This window comes from Xenopus laevis, chromosome 3S (assembly GCF_017654675.1).
Source record: "Xenopus laevis strain J_2021 chromosome 3S, Xenopus_laevis_v10.1, whole genome shotgun sequence".
Taxonomy (NCBI): domain Eukaryota; kingdom Metazoa; phylum Chordata; class Amphibia; order Anura; family Pipidae; genus Xenopus; species Xenopus laevis.
The window spans coordinates 7,314,123-7,328,061 of NC_054376.1; the positions used below are offsets into that span (position 1 = coordinate 7,314,123).

At 40.1% G+C, this 13,939-nt stretch overlaps 1 protein-coding gene across 1 annotated transcript in view; it reads right to left on the bottom strand.

The window, feature by feature from the left end:
* Positions 1–13,939, bottom strand: part of polr3b.S (polymerase (RNA) III (DNA directed) polypeptide B S homeolog) — a 52,737-nt gene that overhangs the window by 31,190 nt on the left and 7,608 nt on the right. Inside the window, exons 5-12 of the mRNA XM_018254857.2 lie at positions 12,606–12,681; positions 11,747–11,847; positions 10,467–10,558; positions 8,769–8,886; positions 7,430–7,538; positions 3,856–3,978; positions 2,794–2,916; positions 937–1,071 (exon numbers count right to left, since the gene is read on the bottom strand). Coding sequence (XP_018110346.1) covers positions 937–1,071; positions 2,794–2,916; positions 3,856–3,978; positions 7,430–7,538; positions 8,769–8,886; positions 10,467–10,558; positions 11,747–11,847; positions 12,606–12,681 — 877 coding nt within the window. The remainder of the gene's footprint in view (positions 1–936; positions 1,072–2,793; positions 2,917–3,855; positions 3,979–7,429; positions 7,539–8,768; positions 8,887–10,466; positions 10,559–11,746; positions 11,848–12,605; positions 12,682–13,939) is intronic.

Consider the following 13,939-nt stretch of genomic DNA (forward strand, 5'->3'; position numbering starts at 1 on the left):
ATTGGAGAGCTGCTGAATAAAAAGCTAAATAACTCAAAAAACAGAAATAATAAAAAATAAAAACCAATTGCAAATTGTCTCAGAATATCCCTCTCTACATCATACTAAAAGTTATCTCAAAGGTGAACAACCCCTTTAATATCCAACTTATTTTTTGTACACAAGGCATGGTGATTCAAATTACAGAAAGATCACTTATCTGGAAAACCCCAGGTCCGAGCATTCTGGATAACAGATCCCATACCTGTACGTAATAGTGCAAGAAATCCATATTTTGTGGTGCATTGTGGTTATCCTTATATAATGCATAATGAGTGTATAGCTTATTGTGTGCCCAGAACATTCCTTCTCTGTATATTTGTATTTATACATATGGGAGGAGGGAGATGCCATATTGTTTCCCTTAGACAGTACAGTATGAGGGTATAGCTTATTGTGTGCCCAGAACATTCCTTCTCTGTATATTTGTATTTATACATATGGGAGGAGGAGGTGCCATATAGATTCCCTTAGACAGTACAGTATGAGGGTATAGCTTATTGTGTGCCCAGAACATTCCTTCTCTGTATATTTGTATTTATACATATGGGAGGAGGAGGTGCCATATTGATTCCCTTAGACAGTACAGTATGAGGGTATAGCTTATTGTGTGCCCAGAACATTCCTTCTCTGTATATTTATATTGATATTGATTTCTACAGAACCTCGACAGGTTGAAGATGGAGTCTTTTCGGACTGACTTTTTGCATCCTCGGTGCATAATAAATCTCAAATAATTAAAAAAAATTTCCCATTAAAAATTCAGATTTTATAGTATAAAAAAAGATTTGAATCATTAAGAGTTTTTGGCATTCGGTCTTTAATAAATAACCCCTTTGTGTACTGTGACCCTATTCACCCTGCATGTATAACTCTGTATGAATACAAATCACCTACCTGTCCTGCCAGTTCCAGTCTTTTGTTTCCATAGTAATCTCTGTCATCTACTTTGTTTGCCCCTTGAGCGAGTATCACCCGCCGCACCATTACAGCAGTGTAGAAACACTTTGCCCGGAAGTGGAATTCTTTCACCTATAATTATAGATATACGCATGGGTGATTTACAAGCTTCTGCAAATTAAACTTTTCAGGTCTACAGATCTGTAAATAAATTATTGGGAAATAAGTATTTGGGATACAGACACCCCCACTCCCTACAGGAATTCAATCCTGTATTATAATTTGTTTAAACCAATGGACCCAGTCACCCTTCTGTTTATTATAAGGACACTAAAAGTCATTGAGAAGTGATGTGGCCATATAACGTCTCCTGGGAATGCTGCTTTAGGACAGACGCATGCTGCGATTCGGGGATATTAGTCGCCCAGCGAGAAATCGCCTCATCTTCTGGGGAAAACGAATCTCCCCGCAATGCTTCCAGCCAGCTAGAATCAAAATCGGCGGTGAGATGGCATTCTGAGTGCTTCGTTTTCCTAAGTCGCCCGAAGTTTCCTTGTGAGGCAACTTCGGAAAACAAAGCGATCAGAGTGCCATCCCGCCATCGATTTCGATTCTAGCCGGCGGGAAGGCAGTTCAGGGAGATTAGTTGCCCCGAAGAAGAGGCTTTTTGTCGCCAGGCAACTAAATATCCCCGAATCTCCACGTGTGTCTCTGCCCTTAGGAGGGTGCAGCTGCCATCAAAGGACAAGTAACAAGAGAAGGAACAAGATGGAAAAACACACGTAAGTGCTGCAAAATGTATGGGATTCCCTATCTGGAGACACTTAATGCAGAAATCTCAAAAAAATCCAGGGACACAGCGTCTTCAGGCAAAAACACAGGTTTATTTTAGGGATGCACCGAATCCAGGATTCAGCCAGGACTGTGCCTTGCCGAACCGGAATACTAATTTGCATATGTAAATGAGGGGCAGTAGGGAAATCACGTCTTTTCATCACTTTTCCACTTTTTTCCTTTCCTGACCCTAATTTGTATATGCAAATTAGGATTACTATTTGGTTCTTATTCGACCTAATCTTTCACCAAGGTATCGGCCGAATCCCTAATAGTGGATTCGGTGCATCCCTAGTTTATTTAGGAAAACGATTCCAACATAAAGTCACTGCAATACAGGAACACTGAATGTGTGCTGTTAAAACACTGATGAACAAAGACTTTTTCCCCACACTGGGTTTATTACCATACAGGTTGGTTTCCACACTCTGGAATATTCATGTTATTTTTATTACTTTAAAACACTTTCATTTTTGGTGTTACGGTTCCTTTAACTGTGATTAAATCCTTTTCCACAGGACAGCCTTCCTGTATAAAATAAGCTCCAACATGCGAACTGGACCACTGGAATGGATTGTCAGTTGCTTCCAGAACACTACAGCTTCCAGGGCCAGACAGAAATATCTTTTAAAGGAGAAGGAAAGTCTTCTTGCACTTGTGGGTACCAAATGTTAGACGGAAGAGGATGGCTCCGTGGTGCTGACTGGTATAACCCCAGGCCGGTGCAGTTTTCTGCTGATAGGAGCACCGTCCCGGGGTATCAGGTAAGTCAATACAATCACTTGGGGGTGCCTAACATTTGGAAGCCCTAAGTGCAAGACGACTTTCCTTCTCCTTTAAGTAGAGAGACTATTCTCTGTTAATAACATCTCCCCTGTAGTGTTCATCTATTATTGAGGAGAAATTAAAGGCAAATCTCACCTTTTTACACATTTCTTTGGTCATTCTACCACAAATATCTATCTATCTATCTATCTATCTATCTATCTATCTATCTATCTATACACACAAACTACTTACTGGGACATGAGTCAAGATGGTGGACGCCAACAGCTCTCGAGCTTCATCGACTTTGGATTTCTTAGGGCCGCTGCTACCCCACATGCGCTGCCTGCGCACTTTATTGCCAATAAACTTTAATGCCTGCACAGATTGGGAAGAATCACATCAAATGAAATCGCCCTTTCATTTGCTATACCAGTATGCCTATTTGGATTAGAATTGGACCCTATCCTATATAAAAAGAAATCCTAGATGCTGTTCTGTTTAAAACATAGAAGAGAAGCCAGACGAAATATACATTGTACAAGTGCACAGACCACTATGGAGTCAGGGTGACCAGTTAAGCACACGCAGCTCAGTGTATTTAATACTGGGCTGTGCTTTTGTTATGCTTTTATCATAAATAAGTCTGTGTTTAGTTCTAGTTTTCCTTTACAATGTGAATTTTCAAACTGATATGCTGTAATACACACAACAGAAAAATTAGGATCAGGCTTGTAAAGCTTTGACTAAAGGTGGCCAAACACGGAGAGATCCGCTCGTTTAGTGATGTTGCCAAACGAGCGGATCTTTCCCCGATATGGCGGGCGATATCGGGCTGATCCGATTGTGGCCCTAGGGTTCAACGATCGGATAATAACGAAGGGTAACGGGCGGTCGGATCGCGGGACCGCATCAGCGAACAGATGCAGCCGCGATCCAACAGGATTTTTAGTCCTGTCCAATCAACATCTGGTCGACTTTCTGCCAGATGTCAATCGGGGAAGCCCGTCTGAGGGCCCCATACACGGTCCAATGAGCTGCTGACTGTCTGTTAGAAGCTTTTATCGGCCCGTTAAACCACATGTAATATTCAGCCAGTCAGGTTCTGTGAAGCTCTATCACTTCAAACGAGGCAAGAAAGACAAAAATTGCAGTATAAACTTTATTCTGTGTCAGGCTCAATATAAAAAGCACTATAACTGTTTTTCTCCCCAAGGATTCGCCTCCTGATAAATATAAGTCATGATTTTGGGCACAATCCAAGCCGTGTATAATAGAGGCATTATTGGATGTATTGTTAATATTACCCAGACACACCTGCATCTGTGAGAATATCTGAGCCTTCTGACACTCCTCCAAGCTGGGTGCAAACACAGCGATCACATGTTCCTCTGTACCTATCATCTGCACAATCTCCTGGTCGCTCTCTACACCCATTGCCTATAAGGAAAGAAAGGAAAGATAGGACATTAGGACTCTTTTCAGTTCACAAACGGACAGATCTTTAAGAAACTATCTTTATCTTTGCTTAATTATGACTAAATCCGAATGTAAAAAAATCCATCTAATACAATTGTGAAAAAAAACTCTGCTTTTTCAAGTTTATAGGCTTAAAGGGGAAGGAAACCTAGTCGGCGCAAACCCCCCACCCCCCCTCCCGTTTGTTACATTATCCCTTATAATACGAGTGATACTCAGAGTTCCCTGTATAACTCAGCCTGCAGCCTTGTGCCTTTATATGGTCACAGAACAACCCCTCAGTGACTTCTAATATCCTTATCATTTACAGTAGGGGGTACATTATCCCTTATAATACATGAGTGATACTCAGAGTTCCCTGTATAACTCAGCCTGCAGCCTTGTGCCTTTATATGGTCACAGAACCCCTCAGTGACTTCTAATATCCTTATCATTTACAGTAGGGGGTACATTATCCCTTATAATACATGAGTGATACTCAGAGTTCCCTGTATAACTCAGCCTGCAGCCTTGTGCCTTTATATGGTCACAGAACCCTTCAGTGACTTCTAAAATCCTTGTTATTTATCAAAACGAATACATTATAATTTATATGTTGGTGTTTTTGAGTAACTGACAAGACAAAGTTACAGGTCAATAAAAAATATTTGAATAAAAACCTCACTCCCTCTAAACTAAACACACGACAAAACAGTAAGTGCTAGCATATGGGCTCAATGATAACTTTTCATCACAAGAAGCTGCCATACCCAGATCAAGGGCACATTTTAGTGGATTTTTTTCCCCTCTCTGTCGAGTACCTAACAGTTCATAACAATGAGCAGCAATACTAATTGGAAAAGGAATGTATGAGGTGCAGGGAGCACGTACAAAGAAAGAAATAAAGGCTGCAGTGAAATCACTGGTATTCCTTCTGATCGGCGGCTGAATGATCAGTCACATGACCAGGGGCAGCTGGGAAATTGACAAAATGTCTAGCCCCATGTCAGATTTCAAAATTGAATATAAAAAAATCTGTTGACTCTTTTGAGAAATGGATTTCAGTGCAGAATTCTGCTGGAGTAGCACTATTAACTGATGCGTTTTGAAAAAAACATATTTTCCGATGACAGGATCCCTTTAAATACACACAAACATATGGTTCTGTTTGTAGAGAGAAAGCTGCTGCAGCTAAAGGCTAAGCATGAGGATATTGCAGGTCTACAAACTCTAGCTTAGGGGTCCCCAATCTTTTTAACCCTGAGCCTCATTCAAATGTAAAGAGAGTTGAGGAGCAACACAAGCATAAACCAGTCCTTGGGGTGCCAAATAAGGGCTGGGATTGATCCCTATGTGAGCTGGCAGCCCATGGGGGGCTCTGTTTGGCAGTACATCTGATTTATATGAACTACAAACTCGCCTGGAAATCAAAAATAATCTCCACTGGGAGCAGCTTCTAATGATTTGTTGAGCAACGATGCTCAGGAGCCCCTGGTTAAGGATCACTGCTATAGCTCCTGCTCTAATATACAGTCAGCTTCTGCTGCCATCTAGTGGCACAATAAACATTACCAAAATAATTGAAAATGTTTTTTAAGCAAAAAGAACCCCGGTTGTAGCCAACATATCAGGTAACAAAGGTCACTTAGAAAATAGTTTCTCACCACTCAGTGCTTGACAAAGTGTACAACTTATCTATATACCAAAAGACTTTTAAAAAAAAAATCTCACGAATCAGAGTATCAGCCTAAAGTGCAGCGCAATTAATCCGGTCAATAATTTAATTAACTAAAAGGATCGATCAATTGTTTAGAACGTGATTAATTAATTAGGATACAATAGTCTTCTATATAAATTAGGGATGCACCGAATCCACTAATTTGGAATTGGCCGAACCCCTGAATCCTTTGCGAAAGATTCGACCGAATACCGAACCCAATCTGAATCCTCATTTGCATATGCAAATTAGGGATGGGAAGGGGAAACATTTTTTACTTCCTTGTTTTGTGACAAAAAGGTCACACGATTTTCCTCCCTGCCCCTAATTTTCATAAGCAAAATAGGATTCAGATTGGCTGGACAGAAGGATTCAGCAGAATCCTGCTGAAAAAGGCCGAATCCCGAACCGAATCCGAAACCGAAACCGATTCGGTGCATCCCTAATATAAATTCATTCAAAATTCATACTGGCTTGAATAGTAACAAGATTAAAGTGCAGTACAATAAATATCAATAAACTACTAAAAAAAAAATTGTGAATACAATTTATTAACTAAGATTTTCTATTATGTGACCGATGATTAGGATAAATTATTTAACCAATGTGCTCAAATTCATAGAATAGTTAAAGGGTAAGGAAACCTTTAAAATAAGTGAATGTAAAATTGATGAGAGGGCTATTCTAAGCACTTTTGTCATTTACATTCATTATTTCTTTTCTTTTTGTTCCAAGATATTAAGGAATACATGTGCTGTTAATATGAATGAATTTTGTTCCAACAGCGCCACCTGCTGGTCAGTTTCTGACCAGTCTGGCCACCAAGTAGTCAAGGAAGTTGTCAGGAGAAAGAAAGAGGCTGCTCTGATGTTCTTCTGCTTAGGAAAGATTTGAGAAAGGTTTCTAATTGTTTTCCAAAGCAGAAGAACATCAGAGCAGCCTCTTTCTTTCTCCTGACAACTTCCTTGACTACTTGGTGGTCAGACTGGTCAGAAACTGACCAGCAGGTGGCGCTGTTGGAACAAAATTAGAAATTAAGTATTGAAGAACCAGAGGAATTGAATAGAGCAAATGGTCTCTAAACCACACCCACACGACCCAAACCAAACAGTTAAAAATTTGAGTAGGTCTAAAACCAATTGGAGCAACAAATTGTCAATTGACCTAAAAAATTTCTGATTGCTGTAGAATTGAAAGAGAAGGAAAGGTCTTTTAATTAAGAGTGCCAAAAGTTAGGCACCCCCAAGTGATCACATGTACTGAAACCCTGGTGCTCCTATCAGAAGAAAACTGCACCGGGCCAGGATTCTTAAAGCGAGCACCACAGTGCGATCGTCTTCAGGCTTCTTCTATCTTCAAATTTCCCGGGGCAGACGCATGCACAGAAGAACGAAATAGCCAACTTTTTCATTAAAGTTTGCCTGTTTGCATTACTGCGCAGCCGCAAGAAAATAAGAAGAAGCAAAAATAAAATTGCTCCGTGGTGCTTGCTGAAAGAATCCTGGGCCGGTGCAGTTTTCTTCTGATAGCAGCACCGGCCCGGGGTTTCAGGTAAGTACATGAGATCACTTGGGGGTGCACCCCCACCTAAAAAGACCTTTCCTTCTCCTTTAAGCTGAACTTGGTTTAATTTATAGTTTAATTTAACAGTTCTGTGTAGTGAAATGCTCTTTATTTCTTACTGGCTGCTTCTGCCTGCCTTTTCACATAACGAACCTTAAAAATGATGGCTATCGGGATATCTTCTGTTAAGGTATTATGCTTCAGGTAAAACCTTCCCTGCTTTACAACCAGGTTAGTTCGACTTTTCTTCTCGTGGGTAGAGCTGTAAGACAAAAACATTTTCTGTAGAGTAGAGACGAGCATCACAAGAAACACCTGCAATGAACATGAGCCAATTTAACTGGCCTTGTACTGAAAATATGCTCTGCCCAAAGAGACTTATGTTATAATCTATATTTGTATTGTAAAGTGCTAGTGGATCATTATTTTATCATTGCCCCCTCCCCATCTTCATGCAGGAAGACAAGCTGCTGTGTAGCCATGGGGGCAGCCATTCAAGCACAGGATACACAGTAGATAACAGAAATTCCCATTGTATACTACAGAGCTTTTCTGTTATCTGCTGTGTAGCCTGTGCCTTTTCTCCTTTTTCAGCTTTGAATGGCTGCCCCCATGGCTACATAGCAGCTTGTTTATATCAACTATAGTAGTACTTATCTGTTATCTACTGTGTATCCTGTGCTTGAATGGCTGCCCCCATGGCTACACAGCAGCTTGTTTATATAAACTATAGTAGTACTTATATGTTATCTACTGTGTATCCTGTGCTTGAATGGCTGCCCCCATGGCTACACAGCAGCTTGTTTATATAAACTATAGTAGTACTTATCTGTTATCTACTGTGTATCCTGTGCTTGAATGGCTGCCCCATGGCTACACAGCAGCTTGTTTATATAAACTATAGTAGTATGTATCTTATCTACTGTGTATCCTGTGCTTGAATGGCTGCCCCCATGGCTACACAGCAGCTTGTTTATATAAACTATAGTAGTACTTATCTGTTATCTACTGTGTATCCTGTGCTTGAATGGCTGCCCCCATGGCTACACAGCAGCTTGTTTATATAAACTATAGTAGTACTTATCTGTTATCTACTGTGTATCCTGTGCTTGAATGGCTGCCCCCATGGCTACACAGCAGCTTGTTTATATAAACTATAGTTGCGTTTCTGAAGCAGTTTTACCAGTGCAGCACAACAGTACATTATATTTTTGTTACTTTAGGACACTTTAATTTTTTGATGTTACTGTTCCTTTAATTGGGAGGGTGAATCAGACTACATACCTACACCTACTCCCCCTAAGAATCAAAAGGAGGTTGGATTTGGTGTTAAATGAAATCAATCTTGTAAACTGGAGAGCACCAACGATATGTGATACAATCCCACATTAATATAATTATATTGACATTGCAATGCAATAATTTTATCACCGAGTTGTGAATTGTTCTGCAGTGTGTGTGTGTGTGTGTGTGTGTGTGTGTGTGTGTTTACCTGGTAACAGAAGCCCCAACAGTTCCTTTTCTGTCTGCTTCCACAATGATCCTGTTTTTGGAAAGCTGCTCCTGAATGAGAATTACCTTCTCTTGTCCTTTAACAATGAAGTAACCACCTATAGAAAATAGCAGGAAACAAACTAGTAATTTTTTCTTATAGGTTGTTAATATACCCTTGCTGTATATGAGGGGAGATCTTATCACTTTATTTTATAGCAAATGATCAAAACATATCAGAAGCTGACAAACAGCTTGGTGTTTCACATTATGATTACATTTTAGCATTTTGCAAACAATTAAATGCAAGAGGTAAGACCCAAGCAGGAGGCAAATTATGCAATATCTGAAAGTTAAATGTAGGGTGAACGTCCCCTTTAAAGGATAAGTAAACCTCAGAAATAAGTGAATGTAAAATGAATGTGTTATTCTAAGCTCTTTTGCCATTTACATTCATTTTTTATTTTCTTTTTATTTCGAGATATTAAAGGATACATGTGCTGTTAATATAAATGAATTTTGTTCCAACAGCGTCACCTGCTGGTCAGTTTCTGACCAGTCTGACCACCAAGTAGTCAAGGAAGTTGTCAGGAGAAAGAAAGAGGCTGCTCTGATGTTCTTCTCCTTAGGAAAACAATTCGAAACCTCTCTCAAACCTTTCCTAAGCAGAAGAACATCAGAGCAGCCTCTTTCTTTCTCCTGACAACTTCCTTGACTACTTGGTGGTCAGACTGGTCAGAAACTGACCAGCAGGTGGCGCTGTCGGAACAAAATTCAGTCATATTAACAGCACATGTATCCCTTAATATCTCGGAATAAAAAGAAAATAAATAATGAAAGTAAAAGACAAAAGTGCTTAGAATAGCACTCTCATCAATTTTACATTCACTTATTTTAAAGGTGTACTTATCCTTTACCCATACTGCCTGGCTATTTGGGTGTGCAAGCTAGAGTCTTGCAGCTGGTTGGGTACCCGCAGGTTATCTGCAAAAAAAATCGGGTAACCTGCAGGAAAAACTTTCAGGTGTGGGGATAGACGCAGGTCGGCGGTTCTGCAGGTTTGTGGGCTGGGTTGCAGGTCTTCTCAATAAGAGAGTTTTACTCTTTTACGTATGTTCTAATTACGCCCACTTCTAATGATGATGTCACTTCCGGTTAACAGTGACAGCACTTCCTGTTATTTTATGGTCAGCGGGTGGGGTTGCGGATAATGTACTTGCGGGTGGGGTAGAGGGTACAAGCAGGTAAGAATTTGGGTTCTGGGTTTCAAAAATTGGTTTCGCACAGGATTCTAGTGAAGGCAGTTGGGGGGAGGGGGCTTCTGACAGATAGTTCTGTGATCCTGGTGAATAGAGAGGATGACCTGTCTAATTACAGCTTTTCTTCACAACTGAATCAGATTTAACAGAAGGAACATAAAGTACAAAGGACAATCATACAGTATCTGTCCGCTGAACCCATGGGATGATCAGACAATGTACTGCACTGCTTGGCCTATGTATGACCACCTTTATAGCAAAGTTATAACAAGCAGAAGTGAAAGTCCTGTGCATACAATGAGTTTCACAGCCTTCAAAGATCTCACTTTCAGGCCAGTCCTATAGCTCACAAAAAGCTAAGTTGTGTACTAGACATGTCCTGGAAAATTCAGTAGTGAGATTCAAGAGAAGGCGCCTGTATAAAGATATTCCATGCTTACCTGGATCAAGCGGACATTCGTTTAGCTTTGCAAACTCAGCCGGGGTCTTTCCAGTAAGGACACAGTTCGAGCTACGCAGCATGATAGGCATTCTGCCAGGAGAGGGGGAGTAAAAAGCAGTAAATCAGTATTCTTCCCACAAGACCCTTATTTACAGGTTGTTTTCTTCAACTTTAGACCATATATATATATATATATATATATATATATATATATATATATATATATATATATATATATATATATATATATATATATATATATATATATATATATATATATATAAATAAAATATATATATATATATATATATATATATATATATATATATATATATATATATATATATATATATATATATATATATATATATATATATATATATATATATATATATATAAATATATATATGAAAAGGAGACTATATGAAGGATTCCCAAATACAAAAGTGTGTAACCATGGGGGCAGGCATTCAAGACTGAAAAGGCACAGGACACAAAGCAGATAACAGATAAGCTCTGAAGTTTACAATGGGATTCTTCAGAACCTGTTATCTACTGTGTATCCTGTGCTTGAATGGCTGCCCCCATGGCTACACAGCAGCTTGTTTATATAAACTATAGTAGTACTTATCTGTTATCTACTGTGTACCCTGTGCTTGAATGGCTGCCCCCATGGCTACACAGCAGCTTGTTTATATAAACTATAGTAGTACTTATCTGTTATCTACTCTGTATCCTGTGCTTGAATTGCTGCCCCCATGGCTACACAGCAGCTTGTTTATATAAACTATAGTAGTACTTCTCAGTTATCTACTGTGTATCCTGTGCTTGAATGACTGCCCCATGGCTACAAAGCAGCTTGTTTATATAAACTATAGTAGTACTTCTCTGTTATCTACTGTGTATCCTGTGCTTGAATGGCTGCCCCCATGGCTACACAGCAGCTTGTTTATATAAACTATAGTAGTACTTCTCTGTTATCTACTGTGTATCCTGTGCTTGAATGGCTTCCCCCATGGCTACACAGCAGCTTGTATATATAAAGTATATTTGTATTTCAGAAGTAAACACACCAGAGTTACCAGTGCAGGCCAATAGTACATTATATTGTCATTCCTTTAACACACTTTCATTGTTTGGTGTTATTGTTCCTTTAAGAATCAGACCTGAAGGAGTACATGGCAATATAGCTGAGATAACAGAAAGGAAGGCTACAGTTTGGACAGGCCCACATCAGATGGACAAATGCAAATACTGCACAAAGGAGGGTCATTTTACCTGCCAATAGGTAATGCATTTCGAATGATTCTTTGGCTGCCTCTTGTGTACTCTATGTCAACTGTAATTGGTGCTGAGTAGGTCATATCTCTGAGTCGGCACTAAATGGAAAAACATAGACCAATCTAAGAGCAGAGGCACACAAAGTCACATAGATTGTCTTATAGGAGAACTAAAGCTTAACTAAAGTAGCTGAAATGTTGTACATGATGTTTTGTGCTTCTGTACCAGCCCAAGGCAACCACAGCCCTTTAGCAGTAAAGATCTGTGTCACCAAAGATGCCCCAGTAGCTCCCCATCTTCTTTTCTGCTGATTCACTGCACATGCTCTGTGCTGCTGTCACTTACTGAGCTTAGGGACCCACTCACAATATACAGTACACATAGAATAGAAATGTCACAATATAAGGCTGATTAGTAATTAATACACATAATTACTACATGGCAGCACAGAAACCAGTGCAATTAGCATCAGAATTGAATAATCAGCAAACCTGTAGCATCAGCTTATATTACAGCCAGGGAAGCTCATTTTCTGCTGGATAATTAGTGACGAGCCCTAAACTTAGCTTCTCAACAGCCAATCAGAGCCCACTGAGCATGTGAGTGTCACAGACACTTTCCAAGATGGTGACCCCCTGTGACAAGTTTGAAGTCCTGGATCATTGCTGCTATTGACAAGCTCAAACTTTAGCCTCGTGCAATAAGTTCACTATATAAAATATGGCATTTTTAGCCACATTCATTTTTAGGGCTTAGTTCTCCTTTAAGGAGACTCTCAATGGGTCAGTCGCTTCCCTCCCAGCACATAAATCCCCACACATTAATGAAAACAAAAACAAAACAGGATTATGGTTACCTCATGAGGAGACACAGGACGTGTCACATTAAAACTTTCTTCAACATCAGGAAGACCCACATAAATATTGAGGTACCTGAATATATAAAAGGAAAATTTGGTGTGAACTATTACCGTCCAACAATTACTTTCTAAATAGGAGAACTGAATTTTACCAATTCTTTGGGTCTCCCAAGTGTTTGCCTTTGTAAAGGGGCAGGTTTTTGTGGCTTTCAATTATTTTTTTTTTTCTACCCGGTCCGGAAAGCCATGGCTCCCAAGGGCTTTGGTCAATAATATACATAGCGCTTTGCAAAAGTGTCACTTGCGACTAGGGTTGCCACCTTTTCTGGAAAAAAGTATCGGCCTTCCTGTATATTTATCTTTTTTCCCTATTAACAACATTGGGGTCAGCCATCATTTTTACCGGCCAAGCCGCTAAAATACCGGTCAGGTGGCAACCCTAGTTGCGACTGGATTACCCAAAGATCACACACAGCTACACGTTTCATTACACTTAAATGCACTGAGAGAGACTGGAATATGAATAGGAAAGGTCTGAATAGAAAGATCAGTAATAAAAAGTAGCAATAACAATACATTTGTAGCCTTACAGAGCATTTGTTTTTAACAGTGGCCGCCATTTGAAAGCTGGAAAGAGTCAGAAGGCGGCAAATAATTCAAAAACTATAAAAAAAGGAAATAATGAAGGCTAATTGAAACATTGCTTAGAATTGGTCATTCTCTAACATAATAAAAGGTACCTTAAGGGGCACCTGTTGGGTAAAAATGTTATCCCCAACCAAAGGTGCAAGCTAATGGAGCCCACATTCCGGTTGGGGATAACCGTATTTTTCTGTAAAGAAAAATGCCCCCCCGCCAGCGCTAGGTTACCCGCACCGGGAGGGAGCTCAGCCATGTTGTGTCACTCACATGTGCATAATGAGCAATTTGGGGCAGCTTTTCATTTATAGATGTGAGTGACCAGACATGGCTGCTCGCCCGGTACGGGTAGCCTAGCGCTGGCAGGGGGCATTTTTTTTAAAAAGAAAAATACCGTTATCTCCAATCAGAATGCAGGTTCTGTTAGCCCGCACCTTTGGTTGGGGATAACATTTTTATCCAACAGGTTGCCGTGAAAGGTGAACCACCCCTTTAAATGCCAGCAAGATTGAGCTCTGAGATCAGTAAGGTGCAGGAGAGAATAACTAGACATTCCTAGAAACCCAACTAAAGGTGCCCATACATGGAGAGATCCGCTCATTTGGCGATGTCGCCAAACGAGCGGATCTCCCTCCGATATGCCCACCTTGAGGTGGGCAATATCAGGCTGATCCGATCGTGGGCCCTAGGGC